The sequence below is a fragment of the Zonotrichia leucophrys genome, chromosome 1 (assembly GCF_028769735.1).
Source record: "Zonotrichia leucophrys gambelii isolate GWCS_2022_RI chromosome 1, RI_Zleu_2.0, whole genome shotgun sequence".
Classification (NCBI taxonomy): Eukaryota; Metazoa; Chordata; class Aves; order Passeriformes; family Passerellidae; genus Zonotrichia; species Zonotrichia leucophrys.
Genome location: NC_088169.1, coordinates 61,673,967 through 61,697,673, shown reverse-complemented (window position 1 = coordinate 61,697,673; position 23,707 = coordinate 61,673,967). Strand labels below are relative to the sequence as shown.

At 41.3% G+C, this 23,707-nt stretch overlaps 1 protein-coding gene across 6 annotated transcripts in view; it reads left to right on the top strand.

Annotated features, from left to right (window-relative positions):
- The first annotated feature begins 2,975 nt into the window (after positions 1–2,975).
- Positions 2,976–23,707, top strand: part of TSC22D1 (TSC22 domain family member 1) — a 90,055-nt gene continuing 69,323 nt past the window's right edge. For 4 of the 6 annotated variants that reach the window (XR_010440450.1, XR_010440439.1, XR_010440445.1 and 1 more), the window contains exons 1-2: positions 2,976–3,486; positions 4,114–6,965. Coding sequence is in view for 2 of the 6 variants with exons in the window: in XM_064714439.1 (XP_064570509.1) it covers positions 4,105–6,965 (2,861 nt within the window). In the remaining 4 variants the exon portion in view is untranslated. Of the gene's footprint in view, positions 3,487–4,104; positions 6,966–23,707 lie in introns of those variants that run through there. The other 2 variants (XM_064714446.1, XM_064714439.1) reach the window with 2 other exon arrangements.

Genomic DNA, 23,707 nt, shown 5'->3' with positions numbered 1-23,707 from the left:
GAACAATGAAGGAACACAATCCATAACAATTATAAATTTCAGTTTTTAATTTTTTTATTTTAATTTCATATAGTTTAGTGGACATGAAAAGGAATTAAAATTGTTAATCTGAGAATCCCATTTTTATGCTTAGACTAATGCTTACAAAAAAATGAAAGAAAGAGAATTAAGCTTATACCTGAAGAAAATAGGTAAGGAAAGAAAAAGGGTGTAACATGAAAATGTTAATGTTTACAAACAGCATTAAAAATTACTTTCAAATGTGCCACTTCCGATGAGCTTTGTCTAGTATACCCCATTATTTTGATTGTTAACAGATCAGTGACCACATTATGCAGATAAGTTAACACTGTTATCTAAATTTCATTTTTTCTTCAGTTTCTCTTTATAAGAAGAGAACAATATGGACCCAATTAATAAAAACCCCATTTCACACACTGTACTATGAACCAGCACAACTACTCAAATTGAATATAAGTCAATTAGCATAGGCAAAGTAAACATTTAATTACCAACAGTACTGCTCTTTTAATTCTTTTTCAGCCTTGCTGATATTGATTAGGTACATACAAACTTTACAGCTCAATACTTTTTAGGTTGCTTTTGCACAAATTTTTAAGTCTAGAAACCAACTCATCTGTATTCATAGCCTCTGTGCTTTAAAAGTAGTTGGACTTTGTTCAAACATTCAAAAAATCATCTTTGAGCTGCGAATTATTACAGAAGACTTAATTCCTCAAAGGAAATTGTTCTGGGAAAGTCATAAGCAGACAGAACAGGGATTTTTAACGGCAGTTGACTTGCAGTGTTGAGCTCTCATCTCAAAAATGTTTACATGTGTGAGTATCTAATTAAAGACAATCTAAGATTTTAGTGTTGAACCAAGGATCAAGATGTAGACAGGTTGTGGGCACCTTTGTGATGCTGTCCTGAAATCTGTGAAGGTTACATGTAGGCAGCTCACTTTCAGGTAGTATGGTCTTTAAGTATAGGCTTCTGTCTGATTATCAGTTTTTAAAAAATAATATTGGCTTGCCCTCAGGAAAAGAAGAATCTTATTTAACTATGTGTCAATTGTTCTTGAGTTTCTGTATAAAGGCAGTACAGCCATGGAAGGAGCAAGAATTGCAAGTCTACCTGTCAGGTACCTGGAGACCTGAGCTGAATGCCTGCATTCCAGATAAAAGGAATTAAACTGCAAAAGGCAGGGTTTTCTCAAAAGCCACCCCTATCCTCACACCAAATGGGAGCTAGATAAGCAAGGTTAGCAGAGAGAGACAAGATGGAAGTCTGAAACTCAGGAACAGGCAGCAAAAGCTCTCACTGTGTGTGACCTTGAATCCTTATCCTTTTCACAAAATGGAGCAAGAAAAGCAGCTTTTTAGTTCCTCAGTGATTAAATGCCACACACTAAACATGGGAGACTCAAATCTCCTCTCTGCCTAAAGGAACTAACATTTACATCTCCCATAAGAACTCTCTAATGACTCAGCTATATGATATAATACCTTGGACACTCACAACTTTTTTCCCCATTAAAGCTCCACCACTCTTCCTTATGTGCTTAAATATTCACTGCAGCAAGAGCCAAGCCCTGTTTTTTCTCCATGCCCTGTTGATTGCCCTGACCTGTGGGCTCCACAGTCGGGTTACAACACAAGCCTGAGCCCTTCAAGTCCTGCAAACACTTCACCAGTGCTTCCAGGCAAGCCCCACCAATCTCAAAGCAGTGATTTGAGACATCTCCTGCTTGCTCATGGATGTCTTCTGTTTGAAGACAAAGCCATGCTGCCAGGAAGAAACAGGGCAGAGGGTGTGAACCTGTCCCCGTCTCTGTAGGAATGCAGGACACCTATTGGGCTCTGAAAGGCTGGCTGGAGAGGGTTCTGCTGCCAGGAGAGGGAGAGCAGTGCCAGTGGTGGGGATCCATTGGGCTGGATCCATTGATCATGGTGGGGCCATGAGATACCTGCCAGGCAGCTCTGTGCAAGCCAACAGGCACAAGAGCACAAAGGAAAACCTCAGAGCAGATATGGGTGCATCAAGCGTCTCCGGAGATCAGGTGCTTGCTGCCCACCGAAGGGGAGAAGGTAGCTCCCTTTGGGATGGGACGGGAGCAGCCTCGCCGTGGTGGGCGTGCTGAGCTTTGCCGCCTGGCTCTGGCGATGCCGGCACTGGAACCGTGAAGGAAGGTCGGCTGATTTCACCTCGATTCCATTTAATAAGTTGTGGACATTTTTTTTTTTTTTTTTTTTTTTAATCAGCGCTTCGGTACGGTTCTACTGGAGCTTTCATGAGAAGCTCCTCCACACGTACACACAGGCACATTGACAGACCGTATGTGGATGCGGATGAACGATTCCACCTGACCTCCGGGCACCCCTGCCCCGGCACCGGCGGTGCCCAGGGCGCCTGCGGTGCGGGCGGCGACCCCCGCCGGGGCTCGGGGCTGGGATGGAGCGGGGCACCGCGGCGAGCCGCCCGCCCCGGGCACAAAGGGAAAGGCGGCCCCGAGCAAGGGGGATGCGCGCACTCCGCTTTCCTCCCCGCGCGCGGGGGAAGGAGCGGGAAGGAATATTCTGGACGGAGGGAGGGGAGGAAGGAGAGAAGGTGATGAATAACTTGAATAAATCTGCAGCGGAGCTGAGGAGAGGGGGAGGGAGGCGGCGGCGGCGGCAGGTCATGTGAGGCACAGTCATGCTGCGGGCAGAGAGGGGGCACCTGGCGGGTACCCGATGCGGCCGGCGAGGGGAGCGGGCTATCCGCCACCCGCCATGGCCACGGCCGCAGCCTCGCCCCCTCCTCAGCCGGGACACCCCCACCCGCCCGCAGCGGGCTCGGCGCCGCTCGGCCATTTCCGCCACGCGAGCCGAGCCCTATTTCCGCCAGCCCCGGCCAGACGGGCTTTATGTCTGCCGGCGGGCCGCGCGTGCGCGGCGACCGCCGCCATCTTACGTTGTCTCTCGCCCGCCCTCCCCTTTGGCGAGCTCTCCCCTCCTCCCCCCCGCGGCGCCTCCTCCAGCGCTCCGTGAGGAGACGGGGCAGGCACGGGGAGGGAGAGACCCGCGGCGGCGGGGAAGCCGGGAGTAGACCCTGAGGGAAGAAAGGACGGGGCGGACGCACACGCGGGAGGAGGAGGAGGAGGACGGATTCCAGGCGCGGTTCTGCGGAGGACGAGCGGGTGCCGCCTGTTATAAAGGGGGAGGAGGCGGCGGAGGGGGAAGGAAGAGCGTGCGGAGCGGAGCCTCCTCCAGAGACAGCCAGACACAGGGAGGAGAGAGAGGCTGCCTGGCTGGCTCCCCCTTCCTCCCTCCCTCTCTCTCTCTCCTTTTCATGGACTCTTTTGTCGGGTTGCTGCTGCTGCTTTTCTTCCGTCCTTATTCCGTCTCTCTAATACCCAAAATGATTCAGCTCCATGGCTGCTACTGACGGGGATGTCCCTGCCCGGCTCAGCCTGCCGCTGCCGCCCTGCTGTGCGCCAGTCCTGTACGTATCCGCGCCTTCCTCCTCCTCCTACTACTAAGAGCGGTGATGGCGAGGGGCGCCGGCCGCCTCGCCGGGCTGCCCTGCGGGCCCGCCGGCTACCCTCGCTCCGCCGAGGCGGGGAGGGAGGGAGGGAGGGCGGTGCTGCCGGCTGCCGGCGAGCCGCGGCGCCCGGCGGAGCCTCCGCGGGGAGGAGGAAGGGGCTCGCCCCCGGGTCGGCCGGCTGGCTGCCCTCCCGGGTGAGGCGCAGTCGGGGGGCTGGGGAAGGGGGGGGCGGCCGAGCAGGGAGGTGGTGGTAGAAATCAAAGGGAGGCGGGGGGAGGGTGGTAGGGAGAAAGAAAGTGAATGGCGGAGGATTGAAAGTGTCACATTCAGAGGCGGCGGAGGACCGGTGCTCGCCCCCTCCCTGTCTCGGAGGGGAGGAGGAGGGGAGGGGAGAGGGGTGGTGGTGAGCGGCGGTGCCGAGCCGCCTCAGCCCGTGCGCTGCGGGAGTCGGGGGGGTTGTGCGTGCTGGTGTCTGCCCTGCCCTGAGCACACAGCTAACTGTGTGTGTGTGTGTATGTGTGTCTGTCTGTCTCTTTCCATACCGGGGGATTGCACTCTTAAAATACACTCGATACAATGCACCAGCCTGACTCAGCCGCAGACATTAGTGCTAGGAAGATGGCGCACCCGGCGATGTTTCCTAGAAGGGGCAGCAGCAGTAGCAGCGGCAGCAGCTGCGTTACTGCTCCCACTGCACCAGGTACCGGCGTTGGGAGCACTGCCCTCTCCGCCGAGGATTATCAGCCGCCTTTGCTGGTCCAGCCGCCGCCTCCATCTCCTGCAGCAGCTTCAACAGCGGGTCCACAGCCGACACCCCCTCATCCACAAAGCTTGAACCTCCTCTCGCAGTCTCAGCTCCAGCCACAGCCCCTTGCACAGACTGGAGCTCAAATGAAAAAGAAAAGTGGCTTTCAAATTACCAGTGTCACCCCTGCTCAAATATCAGCTAGTATGAGCTCTAATAACAGCATAGCCGAGGATACAGAGAGCTATGATGACCTGGATGAGTCTCACACTGAAGACCTGTCATCTTCAGAAATCTTGGATGTGTCTTTATCCAGAGCCACTGATATGGGAGAACCTGAGAGGAGTTCTTCTGAAGAGACTCTAAATAACTTCCAAGAGGCAGAGACTCCTGGGGCTGTTTCTCCTAACCAGCCTCACCTTCCTCAGCAGCATGCTCCTCTGCCTCATCACCCACAGCAGAGTGTTGTGATCAATGGAAGTGTTCATCCCCATCATGTTCATCACCACCACCATCTTCACCACCACCATCATGGACACCATCATCCATCCCATCCTGGGGTGGGTAGTGCCCCAGTTTCTGGAGGACCACCGCCCAGTCCATCGTTTAGAAAACTATCAACAACTGGAAGCTCTGACAATGTTATATCAACTGCACCAGTTTCTGCTGCATCATCCACTGGTTCCCCGGCATCTGCCGTGTCTAATATCCGCACTACAAGTAGTCCTGGCAATTTAGGTATAAGTTCTGCTGCTGGAACTAGTACCTTAAGTAATATTGGTGCTGGTAGTTCTAGTGTGGCAAGCAATGTGCTTGGTACTATAAATTTAAGCAACATCATGAGTACTGGTAATGTAAATGCTTTGTCTGGAACTAGCAGCAATGCTAATGTGAATATCTTGAGTGGTGTTGGCAATGGTACGAGTGCTTCCTCTAGTGTCATTAACAATGTTGCTAATCCAACTGCAGGAATGGCAGTGGGATCAAGCCAGCAGCAGCCTGCATCTGGCACTTCAAGGTTTAGGGTTGTAAAATTAGATTCTAGTTCTGAACCTTTCAAAAAAGGTAGATGGACTTGCACTGAATTCTATGATAAAGAAAACACTGTTGCAGTTTCGGAGGGAGTAGCAGTAAACAAAGCAGTAGAGACGATAAAACAAAACCCGCTTGAAGTGACTTCTGAAAGGGAGAGCACCAGTGGGAGTTCTGTTAGCAGCAATGTAAGCACACTGAGTCACTATACAGAAAGTGTGGGAAGTGGAGAAATGGGAGCACCTACTGTGGTACAGCAGCAAGCATTTCAAGGTGTGGGTCCGCAGCAGATGGATTTTAGCAGTGCTGCTCCTCCAGCAATTCCAGCATCTAGTATACCACAGAGTGTTTCTCAATCACAGCTTGCACAAGTCCAGCTGCATTCTCAAGAAGTAAACTATCCACAGCAGAAGCCAGGGGTCCCACCTCCTGCACAGGCCAGTCTAACCACTGTTACTGGGGTTCAGCCAACCCCAGTTAATATACTAGGTGTATCCCCATCTCTGGGCCACCAGCAACCTGCCCTTCAGAGTATGGCTCCACAGCAGCTGCCGTATTCGCAGCCGGCGCAGCCCGTGCAGACTTTGCCAGTGGTGCAGCAGCAGTTGCAGTACGGACAGCAGCAGCAGCAGCCAGTTCCTACGCAGATGGCCGCGGGTCACGTTAAGGCGGTGAACCAAAACTCTGTCACAGGGGCTATGCCAGACTACATTCAACATCAGCAGATCCTTCAGACTCCAGCTCCTGCCATGCAGCCAAGTTCTACAGGAGTAGGAGCTGGGCAACCGGTTCCTGTTGCCCAGGCACAGGGCATGCAGCCTTCAGTGCAAGCACATCCAGCTGCTGCCCCGGCTCAGCCTGTTGCACATGCTCCAGCAGCAATACCAGGTGTAGCTGCCAGTGGTCAAATGCTAAATGTTGGGCAGCAAGGAAGTGTAGCTGCTGTGGTGCAACCACCATCTGCTGCAAACCAAATTCCACCTCCAGTTATGCCATCAACGGCTGCTCCTCCATCTTCCCAGGTAGTGCAGCCTGTGCAGACAGGAATAATGCAGCAAGGATTACAGGCTAGTGCCACAGGCCTTCCTCAGCAAATGGTCATTGCTCAGCAAAACACCTTGTTACCTGTACAGCCACAGGCACAAGGAGTGGAATCTGTAGTCCAAGGGATGACTGGCCAGCCGCTGCCTGCGGTAAGCCCTATACCTTCTGCTAGTACTGTTCCTGCACCAAGTCAAGCTGGTTCAGCTGTGCCTCCTGGTATACCTTCTGCTTCCGTAGGTTTGGGACAGCCACAGAATATAGCACAGGCTTCGGCTGTGCAGAATGGCAGCTTGGCTCAAAGCGTTAGTCAGCCTCCCTTGATATCAACAAGTATAGGTATGCCAGTGGCACAGAGTGTGCCACAGCAGATGCCATTAAGCTCTACCCAGTTCCCTGCACAATCACTAGCTCAGTCCATTGTAAGCCAAATGGAAGACGGCAGGCGCCCTACAGAACCTTCCTTGGCGGGTTTACCTCAAGCTGCCGGCGTCGAGAGCGGTGGTGGAGCATCGGCCGCTTCAGATGGCGGTAGCAGCAACGTGCCGTCCTCGGCCTCCCTCTTCCCGCTGAAGGTGCTGCCCTTGACAACGCCTCTTGTAGATGGTGAGGATGAGAGGTAAGACTGCCTGTAACTTTATTAAAAGATGGGCTCTCTGATAGTTTGATTTGCGCTAACTTGCAGGTCTTGTTACAGCCATTCTGTGAATTGAAGCAGTGTGATGTTTCTGTCTAATTAAAATACTATTTCTCAGGTCTCAGCACATGCAGATATTGTATTAAAGAACTTGTTTTCCACTTGAGGGGGTGGGTTGTATTGATTATGCTTTGAAACTACTGTGTGGGTAAATTGTGCTTAACAGTCTGTTCAGTGTGTATATTCCCACTGTGTTGAGGAAGACAAGAATACTGTAGAGTGTGGATATACTAGTGGTGATTGCAGTTTAGATTATTTATTATATGAAAATAATTAATATTTAGTCTTAGGTATATTTTTTTTTCACAAGCCTGGACTTCATCCTGCTTTACTTTCTCTTCTTAAAATATTGACTTGACTAAGGTTGAACCAGTTGCGATTCTGTGGTGTATTCAAAACCTCTTTGACAGCCAAGAGATGCTTTAGGCAAATGAGTATGGTGGGATAAGGGATTTTCAGCCACATTGTTGTGGCTCCTTGAATTGAACCTGGGTACTTTTTGTCTTGATGGTGTTGCTTCAAAGCGTTAATGCATGGTGAGATCTGCTCAGGCCTGCCAAAGGGTGGTGAACCTTTGCATCTGCTGCACCAATTCTGTGCAGTTGGAGTAAGAAAACTGCATATTTTCTTCCCATTTTCACCAGTTCAGACTAAATGTATTCTCTCACCTTCTCCTTTTCAAGTAAATGACCCCTGCCTGGTCTTAATAGTATGTGCATATGAACATTCTCCTTTCTTTGACATTGTGCGCAGAGAAGTTGAGACCATTGTGTGTGCAGGCTGAATTGATTGAAATATCAAATTTAAAGTGTCATGGTTTGATATTAATTATGTGTGGAGAGTCCTCCATGTGTTAAGGACCTCTTGTGATATGGGTTTGTGAGTGGCCAGGAAAACTGGTGCTTCTTCCAAAGAACTTCTTGTCTCAGAAGCTACATTAATGAAGAAGTAACTTTTAAGATAAATAACCCTCCTTGGGAATGTGGAGTAGGACAGAAAACACTAGAAAAACTGAGACTAGGGTGAGGAGACAAAATAAGGCACTAAACACAAGGTGGGGAAAATGCTGTAGCAATGGGAGGTGAAGCACTTTTTAAATACCTTCTTGGTGCCATAACTTTAAATCAGGAGCAATACCAGTGGCCAGACTTTATTAATTTTATTTTTTTTAAATAAAATGGGTTGCTGGGAGAGGCTGGATTCTTTTCTTAATATTGAAAATCCTAACTCTATCAGCAGTCTCTGATTATGTTGATCATAAGGTGTTGACGGCCGTAGTGGCTTTCATCACATCTTTCTAAGATGCCAGAGAACTGTAATGAGTAGCAGCTTGTCTTCCAGGAGTGCTAGAAGACAAGTTCCAACACTGTTGCATTCTGATTATGTTTTTTTAGTCAATAAGTACATGAAGGTGATAGAAGACAGATTGGGCTGTTAAAGCCAACAGTGTCACCATTATGCTGTTAGCAGTTTTTCAGAAATATTTTTTGGTTTTCTTTCACTTGAATTTTGTAAACTGAGACCCTAATCCTTCTATTCATGAGTCCCACTGGCGTTTGGTGGTGTTGTTTGTTTTTGTTGTAGTGTGGTTGTTGTTTTTGGGTTTTGTTTTCTTTTATCAACCAAAAAATCCCCCTAAGCTTTCAGGGGATCCTAGCCAAGTAGAAAAATCATAAGCTTAAAGATAGGGTTTTGAAGAATGACATCTAGAATATGTCTGTACCCTGATTTTAACAGCATATGTTAACAGTTCGACATGATTGGTAGTTTTTCCAGAATGTTTAAATCCCTCAGGGTAACAATAGCCAGAAATACCTTCTTCCTCTCTTGTTTGGCCAGCCAAAGATCATATCCTTTCTTCTCCCATGCACGTTGTGTCTTTGTGCAATCTGTCATCTCCAGGTAGGCTACACTTTTGTTTCGCTGCAGTTGGAAAACCATTTATATTCTTTACACAAAGCAGGATATGACTCTATTAAATGGACACCAAAAATAATTGGTTTTTTTTTTTTTTTTTCACGCAGTATTGGCCAGGTTACTTTTGTGTACAGTCAGACCATTTGCAGCAGCACGTCTCCCTGTATTTGTATGTGATGTTAAAAACCTGGTGAGATCGCTTCTGTTTCCGCTTCCAGGGGATCTCAGGGCAGGGTCCTTCAGTTGTCATCCTCACTGGACTTTCAGGCTGGAGCTGAGAGTTTGTTACTCACTGAAGGCAGTGCACGATACGTTGTTACTCTGCTTGGCTGCTCGCTTTTCTGGCCATGGGATCTCTCTAGTTCATGTTCTGCGGGTTTGTTAGATTACCCCCTCTTTCACAGGAGGTAAAGGGTAGTGTATTGTTAAAGGACGTGACCATTTCAGAAGCAGGTGTATTGTAATTATGTGTGTTTGAAATCCCCATTTCTCTCTCTCTTATCTGCACACGCATATATCACTGAAGATTTCTATCAATACATCCCAAGTGATTCTAAACCTGGCAAAGGAAAAGGTAGGAGAAAAGAAGTGAGTGGTGACATAATTGGGCCAGCGAAGAAGCTGTAAAATTCCATTTAGCGTGCCTTTGAAAACACATCTGACCCATGTAATACCTTGTATAGATTAGCTCCCAGCTTTCCTTAAAGCTGTATATAGCAGCCTTTAAGGCTGTGCCAGTATCTTTAACTCTCTTCAGTTTTTAGAACGCCATTTGCAGCTCTTTCTATGCCTGTTATCAGGGCATGGCCTTTTAAATATAGACAGTGCGGAGTGTATCTGCTTTGAGTGCCGTAACCTTTACTTCCCCAGTATGAATGACTTTTATTTCAAGTCATAGTGAAGATTAGATATTAAAAATGAGCTGCTTGGCAGAATGCCATATGGAAAATTAATTTGCAAATGTTAATAAATAAAGAGGATGTGAATAATACTCCCTGTATTTTCTGTATTTAAAAAAAAAATCAGACTGCTGAACAAAAAACCTCAACAAAATCACCAAACAGATTCTATTCTTCTGACTAGTCTTTCTTAAACCTGTTGTGTGTGCCGTAGATGTTTGTGTGTTGGTAGGTTCATCATCTCTTAATTTTTTTGGTCTACAAAAATGCTGGCCAGTTTTTTGGTTGTTAAATACTTTTTTTCCCCCTTCTCCTTAGCTTGAGCCATGGTATGGACTCCGTGCATAGTTCTTAATTAGTTTCTTGGATTTGGAGTGGTTACCTTGATTTATTCACTATAATTTACCAAATCTTGCTAATTGTAGGCATGGTGTTTTGAGTTTAGTATTTCATCTTTAGAACTGTGGAGCAGGGTTGCTTTTATTTTCCTGTGTTTGATATTTAAGCATGGAAGAATACATATTTATATCACAGTGAATCTTTCTGTGTATTTATGCTTAGTGTTGCAGAATCAGTCTTACATCCTTGTAGACAATGTTTTGCTGTACATGCTTGCAGCAAGATTTTGTATGGACTTACATTATTTTTAAGTTACCTGTAAAGTGAAGACTTCAAAAGTTAGTGTATTTTACAGCATCCTGTGAAGGCTGCTATATGTGAATTTAAAAATAACTTAATCTGAAGTGTTGTTTGCTGTTACTCAAAAGCAGATTTTGTGAATGAAGGATAAGAGAACTAGTAGCTGCCTCCCTGTCCTTGACAACGTTTCCTGCAGAATTGTTTGCATTCTTTAGGCTGGTGCAAGTTGTGTTCACCTGTTTGTGCATGTCATCCAACGAAGCTGAAGAGAAAGGAGGAAAAGATGATCCAAACACAAAACAAGCACAGGGATTTAAAATATGTTTTATTATCTGACAATATCATTATTTTTAAGAGAAATTTTTAATAAAAGATCCCTTTAGAAATGTTTTTTTGTGTAGGATGTGTCTTTTGGCTTGGTACTAAGTTTGCAGAGGGGCTGGAAGATTAAAGCTGAACATGAGAATCAAGACTTGTGAGCAACTTTTGAGAGCTCTCTAGCAGTAGTAACTAGTACTAGATTGTAAAGTGAAGTACATCAGGAAGCTGGATTAATGTTCATCATGTATGCAGCCATGCAGTGAAAAGGTTTACAAGTGAGATTTTTACAGATGTAATTCAATATTTTTTGAAGATTTTAATAAGCAGTAGTGAATGAAGTAAGTAAGGTAGAACTGGAAGCTTCAATTCTATTTTTGCTGCAGTAACTATTTTGCATACTTACTTTGATTGTGTAAGTGGTTTTAGAGTTTATATGGGCTTTTTTGTTTGCTCGAAGTTTTGCTGCTCTATATTTGGTAAGAAAGGAAATCGATACTTTACAACAAAGGATTTCTGGTGGATTAGCATAGATTTATAGTGATTTTTTTTTTTTAGTTGCATTTTAGGGGCACTGGTGTTATTTTCTGTCTTGCAGATTTTAAACTTGATTCATAGTCTTGCCACCATTTTGAAAATCATATAATTCAAGTTCTAGGAGATGAGCTGTTAAAAAAATCTGTTCATATGTTCAATTGAACTTTCTGTGGAACTTGAAAAAATTATTAACCTCACTAATGTCAAGTGAAGTGAGTAGAGAGAACTTCGAGGAAGAAAATGTGTTTGCTGTTGTGTCATGCTGACAAGTCCAGTTTCTCACTTCGTCTGATGGAGTAAAGGGCCCATTGTTGGTGGAATTGACTTTGTTAGTTCTGCTCTAAGTAAAGAATAATGAGGAATTTAGGGTCTGCACCTTGTATGTCTGCTGACCAGCTGTAGGTGGCAATACCTTTTTTGATGGAGCTTTTCCTGGTGTCTTTTATGGATGCATTTTCTGCATGCCATGATACACTTTGAACTAAGGGTTGCTGCAGTGCTTGGTATTACATTGCCTTTCAAGACAGGAAGAACCAGCTGATACCAGGAGGTTATAAAAGCAATAATTTAGCACTTAAGGCAGATGCTGAGAAATAATCTCTTCAAGTGATTTCCAGAAACCATTCCTTAGCACTGCAGTTCTGGTTGCTCTTTGGAGCAGTGTAAAAATATGAAACCATATATGTATGTGTATGTGAAAATGAACAAACAAGATTTTGAAGTATTTGATTAAATAAACAATCTTTGTTACTGTCTCAAGGTTTGCATTCTTTGCAGACTAATCTGAAAATTATAATTAAACCCACTGACAAATGGGTTGGTAGTGAAGTGTTTCAGCCTTTACAAGTTATTGTGATCTAGATAATGGGGAACAGAGTAAAGACTCTATCAGTCCATAGTAAGCTAGCAAAGTTAGCAGGGTGTGAGGGGAAAATAATTAACAAACAAACACCACCATCCCCTCCAAAAAACCCTAACCCTAGCAACCCCCAATATGTTAATGTATCTTGCTCAGGCATAAATAAAAGGGCATATAGTTAGCACACCTATGCTACAAAAAGACCTCCTATAACCTGTTCATCTTACAGATGGAAATAAAGTAAATAAGCCTTTTCAGACCTGTCTCTTAACAGCTTAGGAAGTACATCAAATTGTAAACAGCAATATTGCTAGTCTGGTCTTTTAAAGAGGAAACTGCACATGCCTGAATATCAGTGCAATTACAGCAAGTGATTCTTGGTATGACCTTTCTGGGAATAAATTGTGATCTGGGTTTCAGTGTGATGTAGGTGAAACATAAAAATGACTAGAAAAGAATAGTGTGTCTTTGTTCTCATTGATTTAATGCACTGGTTCTTTTTCTATTCTTTTGATTAATTCATGATACTAAAATGTACTGTGTAATACATATTATACTTTAACAAATGACTGAAAACTTCTTAAAGTGAGCCCATACCTTTCATTTATGGATTTACACCACCCAAAGCAGTGCTATTTAAGATGGACTAAGGGTGAGATTATTCAGTGAATTATTTCATGGTAATGATTGCTGTAAATAAGAAACTAGTTTATTCTCAGCATGGTTGTACAGGAAACTGTAGCCTAAAGCTAAGATGGAAGGAGTTCCTGAGTGACTGGAGATACAGCATTTTATTTATTTTAGCCTGTTCTAAAGCATTCAAACTTAGGAATTGTGTGATGGAAGTGCAGCGTAATTATGGTATCAAATTGGAGCACCTGATCATCCTTCTGGCTTTAATGTCTGGGAACACTTTAACTCCTTTTCTGCCTTTGGAATTTGCTAACAAAGATAGTAATTGTGCTACAGTCAGTGGTGTAGAAATCCTTATCAGCTCATTTTGTGCAAGCCTCCAAACACCTATTGTGCATTGTCAGTGTTGGAAGCAGGATTTGGTTTGTGGTTGCAGTTATATGCAAAAATCTCTGTCTTCCACTGAGGCTGAATTGACTTTCCCGAGAGAGGTATTTAGAGGTTATAAATGTTTGGCAGGCAGAGATTGTAATGATGCCATGCAGGCAAGTGGAAGAGCCTGTGGTAGTTTAGGTGTTCTGACATTGTTGGTTACCTTATGGACTAAGTCACTTGTTAGTACGTACTAAATGAGGGCTTCTGATTTTGGTGTTCTGCAGAGATGAAGAGTGATATTCATTATGTTCCAACACATCCTTATGCTTTAATAATGAGAACTTGTTCAATTTTATGAATTTTTTTTATACTTGCAAAAGGAAGATCTTTAATGTGTTTTGGTAAAACAGAAAAGTCACAGTGAAGTTTTTCACTGTTTTCTTTGAGCAGTTACTTTGATTATGCTTCCTTTAAATTATTTTGGTATTGTTGTGTACCAAAAATGACTCCTGTGTTTTTTCTTCTCTTCTCCACTGGGTTTTGTTAGATGCTTGTCCATCATGTTTAATGGTTTATTATGCTGTTTTGAGGTGTTGGTGAGGCTTCCTATATTGATGACATCTGACACTCAGGATGTAAATTTAAGAATTGTAGGCATTCAGGTTTGTAGTTCTTGTTCCAATTTCTGTTTCTTCTTGCTGTGCAAGGTTAGTGATGGTCCAGAACAGTAAAAGTAGCTTTGCTTCTTTCAACAGCATATGGCTACCAAAGCAAACTACTCTTTTATAAGTAGCCTTCCTTACTGGGGCTTGTAGGTATTGTACAGTCTGAAATGGGTACAGAATTTTGAAAATATGCTGGAAGAACAGAGTAAGAAGTAAAGTAGTTAGGGATTTTGTTTATCATCATAGCTTGGGAATTTAACACAGTTCTGGAGCTTACTGAAGTCCTTAAAGAGCAACAAATACACCTACCACTGATGCTATTTTTTTTTCCTCAAGGAAATTCTCAGAAAATAGCTTTGTAGTTGTTTTAGTTAAATTTAAGGGGTATCTTGTTCATCTGTTTATATACTTCTGAATAATCAATTTTTTGAGTTCAGTAGCTGAGAAGTACCATTTTATAAATTGCTAAAACAGGCAGCAGAGGATCTTCTCTAAGTTTAGATTTAGAGATGAACTTGCTGATAGGTGAATGGGACCACAGTCTGTTAAAAAAGACAGGCAGTACTTCTAGTAAAGTATAGATTTGGAAGTTGGTTGTAGAGTGTTTTATAACCTTCTGCTTAAGTTTGTTAAATGGCTCGGCCAGGCATATTGTTTGAGCTTCTGTGTGATTTAAGTATTTTTCTAGCTTTCTTTTTTATGTCTCCTCTTTTCTGTTTTCTTTTTTTTTTTTTTTTGTCTTGTTTTGGCTTTGTTTGGCTTTTCTGTTTGTGTGTGTTTGGCTGTTTGAATTAGCATGGATATCAGTAGGAAGTTTTCAGGACTCTGATTTCCCGGTGTGTTACGGAGTTTTGAACTTCTCCAGCAGCTGTTTAAGCAGCAGTGTCAAAGTACTGTGCTAAGTACTAGGGATAGTACTGAAGGCTGCTGAAAATGTGGGTACACATTCAACAATAGTTTTAGCATCTTAATGCATTTAATAATAGGGTTCTTTTTTACCTCAGTACTGCAGTGTAGCTCGTAATGATGAGTTACACAGGTAACGTAATTTCAGCATGCAGTTCTATTACTGTGTGGTTGTGTCTTTATCCTCACTGTTACACTTGGTTCATTCCCCTGTAAGATCACAAGACGTGGATCAAATGTAAGCTACACCATCTTTTTTGCAGATGTTGTTAGCCTTTTATTTGTAATCCATTGTCTTGTGGGTCCTAGTTATTGATAACTGAGTTATCAATATGTTGATTGTCTTTCGTTCTTACATATCTAGTTAGTAGTCCTTTTAGTTACATAAAGTGTTAAATTCTGAGTTTGGTATCCATTAAGTGTTGCTTATGCTGGTTTATAAATGGTGTTTTCCTCCAAATCCTTGTAAACAAATAAAAGTTATAGAAATAGCTCTCAATGTTTCTCAAGTAACTTTGAAGTCTGTGCAATGTAGAGAGATGAAATCCCTCATTTCCCTCAAGATGAGAGAAAACTTAAATGCCTCTTAAGCTTCCTCTGACCTTCATTTCACCCAATTCTGTCACAGTCATGGATAGATAAAAAAGAGAGATGATGACCGGCAGTTGACTTTTATATATAAGAAACAGTAGAAATCAAAAATGTTAGAATGTAACCATACTAAGTTGCTTTCTATAATATTTAGTGCTCTTATAGCTATAAAGGAAGACAGTGATTAAAAATTAACCCAGTAATTCATGTATGATTGCTTTTATGTCTGTTGTGACTGCAATTTTGAAATACTTCTCTTTTTGAAGAAAAGCAAGCAAAAATTTCTCAGACAGAATCTGAATAATGAGTGACTTGTTTGGCATATATTGCCACTGAGCTGGGATAAGCAAAGGGAAAAAAAGGCTTCTGTAGATTTCCTGGAAGATTATTTTAAGCTTCATAATTTTACTGGATGTATGTGTGTTGAAATATCATAATGTGTTTTTGTACCATATGAAAGATTCCATATTTTTCTGAGGAAGTCTGTCTGTGGACTATAAACAGCGTTTTAATTTGTACTTCCAGATTGAGCCTGACAGAAGTGGAATGCTTTTCTTTCCCTTTAGGATTTTGTGAGGGTTCATGCTGTAATGCCAGCCATATAGAAAGGAATGTAAGGGGAAGGAGAGCAACTTAGGATGTTTCATGATTATTGTGTGTGTGTGTGAACTTGTGCATGGTATTAATTGTAATTTTCTCTTGATGTCATTTTCAGTAGAGGATTCTCAGACTATAAGCATCTCTGAAATCTGTCAAAAAGGATTTTATAGTAATAATTAGTTTATATTTAGCATTATGGTTTATGTTCTAAGCTGTTCAGTGAAAAATCTTGATCTGACCTTAATTTGAGATGTCTCCTGAACATCTTGGTTAATTTGCTTTTGAAATCCTTCAGTCAGAAATTGTTCATGTTCCTTACCTGTATGTATGCATATGAGAGTATATAAAGCTTTTTTTAATAAAACAACCTGAAACCAACCTACTGGTGAAAGAATGAGCAATTGCTGCTTTTACAGTCTCATTTCTTGCAGTCATACAAAATAAGACCAAGTGAAAATAAAATAAAAGGAACCATGAATTAATGACTACGTATTTTAAGTACTTGTTAAATAATTTACTGTAGCACCCAAATGAATTCCAGGTATAAATGTACCTCTTTAATCTGCTGAATGAGGTTATTATGTTAAGAATGGATCAGCATATTGCACTGCCAAGTGTTTCTGTAGTAGGCCTAATATCCCAAATTGGGTGAAATGTCGAATTGCTCATAAATGTGCAGGGATTGGTGTAGGATGTGTGTGTACCTCCATGCTATTTTTTTTCCTTCCAAGTGTATGAGATTCCTTCCAGTTCTGTAATTGCTTGTGAAAAAGAGGAGTTGCTGAGCCTCTATTTGATTGGAGAGAGAGGAGGGAGGGTAGAAGGTGTGAAAGAAATGCTCATGATGCTGGTTTTGGTTTTCTTCTTTATTTCTGGTGGGGAAAGGGATTTTAGTTTTTGAAATACTGTCAGGCATGCAGTGTGTCAGTCAAGTATATGCAGTTGTTGGCAATACAGCCTCTTCCTATTTATGGGATAGTAGCTAAAATGCCTTGTTGTGAATTGGTGCCCTGCTTTGCTGGCTGCTTTATAACAAAGAGCAGAAAAGATAATGGTGAAGGACTTGGTGTCTGATGTCCATACAACTTCTGAAGCGATTTTCAGACAGAGATGCTTTAAAGCAGGCAACATCCTAAATGTTTTTAGTGGTTTATGGAAAAACAGAGCAGCAAAGCAGGATTAGTAATCTCTGTATTCTTGTGGAGTTGTAGCCTCCTAATAATGAAGTGCTTTACCTCAGGAATAGCACTGCACTGACAGTTGCTGGAGCGGCTGTTTTGCTGTGAAGGCTCAGTCAGCCTCTTCAGGTGCTCTCACCGAGTGCCCTTGGCATGTGTAGGTGTGTAGTGCTGCTCAAGTGTTGGATGTGGGGAAGAAACTGAGCAGTCTTGTTATTTCACTGGGATTTAACATGGAAATGGAAGATAATGATTTGCATTAAGATACCTCAGCTTCTAGAGCACTGTGATCTATGGAAGGGGAGAAAGAAATGTTAGCATGTTATAGCAGACAGGTGTAGTTATCTTCACTTCCTGCATTTGTCTGACCATCAGAATCCAATGTGGAATCTTTATTATATATGTTTACTGTCAAAATTCTTAAAATATTTAGAACAGTTTTTTTTAAAATTCCTGTGAAATTATTGAATAAAAATATTTTCTCTGAAAAAGTTCTCCAAAGAATTTTGTAAAGGACATTGAACTCGTATGAGGTGTTCATACATATTTTCAAATAGAGGCTTGTCTTGATACTTAAGAGTATTTAAGCAAGCCATGTAATCCTCCCTCTTAATACTTTTTATCTGGGGAGATGTTTAAGGAAAGCTGGTTTAATTTTTAAAATTTTCTTTTAAAAAATTTCCTCCTATTCCAACCTCTGAACATGATAGACTAAATCATTCTTAATGTTTCAGAACCATGTACATTTTATAACTATCTAAAATGTTCTAATTGTTTTTATATTCCAAGAACAACAATAAAGAACAAAAAAGCACTCAAACCCTGGGATATCTTTTTATGAAATATTGAAGCTTACATAATATGTTAGCCAGAAGATAAGTCAGATCAATATAAGAGCCATGCAGTACCGAAATCCCGGACATCCATCCTGCTAGTTTGGCTTTAAAATCTTTTGATTTTGTGGATTTACAGGTACTCTTTAAAAATACATTCTTGAAGTTGCTGTCAGGTTGCTCTGGATTACATCTGTAGCCTTTGTGAATGCAGACAAATCTTCTCATTCTTTTGTTACTGTGATCACTGGAGTCATACATATTGTATTAATCAGATGATATTGCCATGTAGCCGTGCTCAACTTGGCATAGGCAGCTTGGCAGTGTGAGGTCTGTGCTCACAATAGGTCAAGTCTAAGTTTTGGTTGTCTGTAGCCGATGGGAATATGTATGATATGTAGAATTTCTGTAAATTATATGCCAGAAGTTGTTAAACAATGCATTTTCTACTAAAAACTTCAATTTTCTTGGATACCATTCTTAAAAAATGTAATTATAATATGAGAAATCCTATTAAATGAAACATTTTCTTTAGTATTTTATATACTAAATTATATACTCTCACCCAAGGTATGCATTAAAATTATGTTATTAAAATGGTTTCTTCCATTGCAGAATTGTTCAAGCATATGGGTAACCCTTTATTTAAATTTTTTTTCTCATCTGTTCATGTTTTTCACCACTGATTTATGTTGTCTGCTTCTGATGAAGAGGCAAAATTTAGAAACAAAGCCATTTCAGAAATAATGAGATTGCTGGAAAGATTTGCACTTTGTTTCAGAAATAAGAGTTAAAAGTAGCTATCATTGGTAGTCTCATCTTCCTAATGTGACCACAAGAAAAATGTACCAAAAATAATTGCTGGGAAAAGTAGGCTTTTTTCTTCATGAAAGAAGATCCAGCCATGTCTGAATACTATTTAATTATAGTGTCTGTCAGTGAATGTGACTAGTTTCTGTGAGATTGTTCTTAAGTGGTGAACAAGGGTTGTTTTTAATCTCAAACTGGTAAGAAATGGTTTGAAATACTCTGTTTGAAGAGATGTACAATTTTTTCTGGTGAAGCAAGCAATTTTTTCTTTTAAGTATTGATGTGGGGGATTTTATGAAGATGGCCCAGATAGGAAACATGAAAATTAGAACTTTTTGCTTCTGGCTGTTTTGAAACTTAAAACTGAATAGGAAGTGTTTGAAACATGGTGATAAACACCTGAAATGTCAGTGTGGCTGCTGTTGACTTGGCAGAGTGATTTTCTTGAAGGATGATCAAGTTAATTCACCTAACTGAGCAACTGATGATAACACTAATAGAAAAGAGAGATGCTGAAGAGAGGGCTCAATCTGAGCCTGAGAAGGCTCAATATATAAGGCTCTTCACCTCACCCTATGAGGTGAAGAATTTGGAAATCCTAGATTGAGGTTTGCCTTTTGGACCACTTTGGTTTTGAGTTCCAAACTTTTACCTACTAGAAATTTTTGAGTCTAGAAATCTATTTCTGTCCTATTATACCTTCAGTACAATTTCTTGGGAGGGAGTAGAAGGGTTATTTTCTTAATGGTTCATGGTTGGAGGCCCATTGCCATCGGGAGAAGTGGCTAGTGGAGAAGCATTTGGTCAGCTGAAGTGGGTTTTGTGGAGTCTGGCTGGTATGACTGAGTGTTGTGGGGATGCCATATGTCCTTGAAAGTGACTGTTTTAATCAATACTTAACTGTTGAGGCCAAGACCATCCAGATTTATATGCAATAGAAGCAATTGTTTGATGTTAATTGTAGGTTTCCTAGGTTAGTATGTTTTATGTGTGTACAAATTGCATTTCAAGATTTTGTAGTGTGTTTTCTTTGCTTGGCATGAACTGTTTGTATTTTAGCTTCATTATATTGCTCTGCTTATATGCTGAAGCACAGGCTTCAGAGCTTAGTTCTGCTTCTTTCCTAATAATGTTGGCAAGATGCAACACTTGCCAAGCTCAGTTATGCTGCATGAACTAATGCATCCCATTTCTAAGTCTGGAATAATGTCTTGGAGTTCTTTTGCTTCAGGTTTGTGTCCTGTGCTTTTTCCATTTGTCCACTTTGGTTCAGCATCTGCTGTTTGCTTGAGGACTCCTGATGAATGGGAAACACTTGGGTTCAGGAAAGTGAGGCTTCTGTTGGTGAGTCTGAAGAGTGGAAGCAATAAAAGGGAGTAAGGAAAAGAATGGTATGAGTGATTTAACTAAAGTTGGTGTGCTGCTAATTCCTCATCAGATTGTGAGAAGACCTCCATTTGTATTTTCCCTTCTTTGTATTCTCAGAAAGTCATTCTTAGTGAACCAGAAGGCTTTTGTGTTGTCCTTGTAGGTTTGCTTGCTCCAAACATTTGGTGTCTATAGGAAGTGGAGCCAATGGTAGGGTCACTGGCTTCCCTTTTCTCTTACACTGCTGATATGTTCTCCAAGTACAATGGAGAATTGTACCCTGGTCATTTTTGCCTTTCTGAGGATTTTTCACTCTCACCCACTATTACTGTGGTGAATTAATATGTTGAAGAGTTCAAATCTCTTGCTAAATGTGCCTGAAGGGTCATTTGGTTTTGGTGTGGACAGGTGAAAAGCACAGAATGTCCATCTTATAAATGAAGATGGTACTTCAACTTGGTTCTTTGAAAACAAAAAGCTGCTGTTGCTGAGGCCTACAACATCTCAAAATTGAGTTGTGGTATTGTATTTTTCTTAAATGACAAAAGATAATCTACAGGGATTAGAAGGAATTCAAAATGAAACAACCAAGTAATACCTAAACCAAGAAGTAAATCTCTAAAGCTGAATGATAAATGTACATCAGACTTCTGATTGAGACACTTACTCATAAGGAGCCTTAAAGCTATGACAGCATAGTCACTTTCTTGTGCTTTAAATTATAAATGAGGGCTAGCTTAGATCATGAGCTAGGCTGTATGTGCCCTCAAACAGTTTGGGAACAAGAGACCATGGGTGGAATTTCCTGGGCTAATATTAAGAAAGATTTTGTCTGTGGAGCCCATTGGCCCAAGATCCTGTGGAGACCTACAGGAAAAAAAGTTTAGAGGTTGTTGCACCTTTAAATTAGGGGAAAGGGTAACAACTGCTCTATCCTGTCAAAGCAGAAATTAAGATACTGTGTAAGTAGAGGCAAGATATTTGTGGTGTCATTAAGAACAAAACCACTTATTCACAATTATTTTTTGGGAAGCTGTTCTTATGCTTGAAAAATGTAACGGTCAGCACAGCAATGGCTCAAAATAGCATTTTGGATGTTATAGCACTGGCATTAGAGCCTCGTTGGCAAACATCCAAGAGGCCTGTAAAAGAAGAAAATGCCTTAAATGTTAAAGTTTCAAAAGCTTCTGCTTAAATGTAATTTAAATTTTCATTTATATTTAAATTTAAATTTTCTAATATTTTCCAATTATGTACCTCTTTAGTCAAATATTTGAGAGTGAGCTTAAAATCCTGTGAAAACACACTAGATGGCAAGAATTATTTGCAGCACAAAATAATTGTGTTGATTATAGGCATGCATGTAGGTAGGTAGCTGCAAAGAATTATTCAAACTTTTTGTGTACAGAATCAAGTGATCACTGTACCAGTGAGATGAAAAGAAATAATTTCAGTAGCTGTATTTTCCTCTTCTCCCTGCTTGTGTATTTTTGAAATTCTTAGTTGCATTGTCAGGTTACAATGTAGGCCTTTCTAGGTCAGTTCTTCTTTCTAAACATACAAGTAGGTTTAGTGGTTACCTGATGCAACTGAGGTGTGTTTGTCCTTTTGCAGGACACTGCTGGTGCCAGAGGGAGAGGTGGCCTTTAGCAGCCTCCTTCTCTGCTTTTCCCTACTCTTGGTAGTTACATCCTGCCTCGGGGTAGGAAAGATGCCTCCTGTTGTAAAACCCCTCTTAGATTGTCTGTGGATAACTCCTAGCTGTTGCTAATGAATGAGTAGGCAAATGGTGAGCATTTAATATTACCAGGTTCTCAATTTTACTGCTGCATAAAGCAGGACTTGGAATAAAGGGTGGTAAATGCTTCCTGTGCTTCCATGTGTAATTGTATTGGGTAAATGCTGTTACCAAAGTTGCTGTGAACTGTCTTCACAGTAAAAAAAAAAAAAAAAAAACCAAAAACCAACCAACCAAAAAAAACTCTGAAAAAACCCAGAAAAATAAAGGAAAAATGGATGGTTTAGGTTGATTAATCTCTTTGTGGTCATGTTTGCAACCAGGAGACTAGGAGTTACTTTTTAAAATTAGTTACCAAGTCTCTGGCATTAGTTTTAAAAATATGCCCTCATCACAGTGCTCCTTTTTCAAATGTTTAAAGTAATTATCATAGAGGAGGAATTTGACTTTATGCTGCTAATAAATGCTGGAGCACATTTTCCAGGACTCCAGAGTTGCTGGCATATCTGATTCTCTGCAGATCAGGAAGCACGTCAGAGATCACTAAACCCTAAAGGAGACAAGTAATCTACTTAGGCTTTTGGGGGTTTTTCTGACTTTATTTATAACTTCCAGTTTGAAATACATTGAAAATACCTTTCGTTTCATTGTGCTGTATTTTTGTTTTAATCCATCCAACAGCAGAGAAGGATATTTGCATCTTGTCCAGTGTGTGGAAACAAGTGTGGTTAGACAGGACCTGAATATGATCCCCCAAAGGGTACCATTGTGGGAAGGACTTGGGTCAAAACCTGGGTTAAGACAAGGCCCAGGTACTAGATCTGCCATTTCTCTCTGGCTAAGTATTAGTGTTGTGTTTGATCTACAGCACCTGTTCCAGACCCCCACTTCAGAGGCTGGAGGAGTCTGCAGACTTTTCAGGGGTTATACTTAGCGTTTGGAGAGGATGTTTAATTAGGTTTTAAAGTGGAGTGTGCTGTGCCTTATATAGAAATAATGCATAATGTTGAAAGTCAGCACTAAAAAGAATAAGAAATGCAGGAAGCCTGTTGATCTTGTTTTCAATATAAAAAGTTTGGCAAAACTTAAGCTTTTTTTGTAAAAACTAATTGCAGTTATGAAAGTCAATAAATAACCCTATTTACTGTATAGAAATACAGAAATTGTGGCAACAAACTATTTGAAGTAACATTTTCTTTACAGTATTTACTGTATAGAAAATGTTACTTCAGATATTGTTTGCTGCCACATGAGGTAGCATTGGAAAGAATTACTCTGAAAATACAAAATTCAAAACCCAGTGTAGTATACTCCAAGGCTTTGCATGGTATATAACTAATGTATGAGGCCAGTTAGCAAATGTGGTTTTGCTTAGTGTTAGTCTTGGCATGAATTTCTTCATCCATTTTTTCTGTCCATAACCTATTTTATGTAGTAAGTTGATCTATAGTATCTTTCCATGGCCTTAGAGAATCTTGAATATGAAATTATAATATGCTAAATTACTTGTGCCTAAAATAAGGATTAGCCAAGTGTTCTATTTATACTTCAACTATTATTCAGGAAATTTTTCTACCTCATGCTGGGTAGTCATTTACATCATAATATTGTAATATGCTGTTTGCTGGGAACACTGAGGTGATGGATTACTTTTTCAGTAGGCTTTGAATATCTTAAAGTTCTCTGAAAATAGGTGCAGAATTACGAAAGTGGAATAAAATACACATAAAGGAATAACAACTAAAATTCTTACTGTGTTAGTCCTTGCCATGTGCCACATCTTGCTCATGTCTACAGG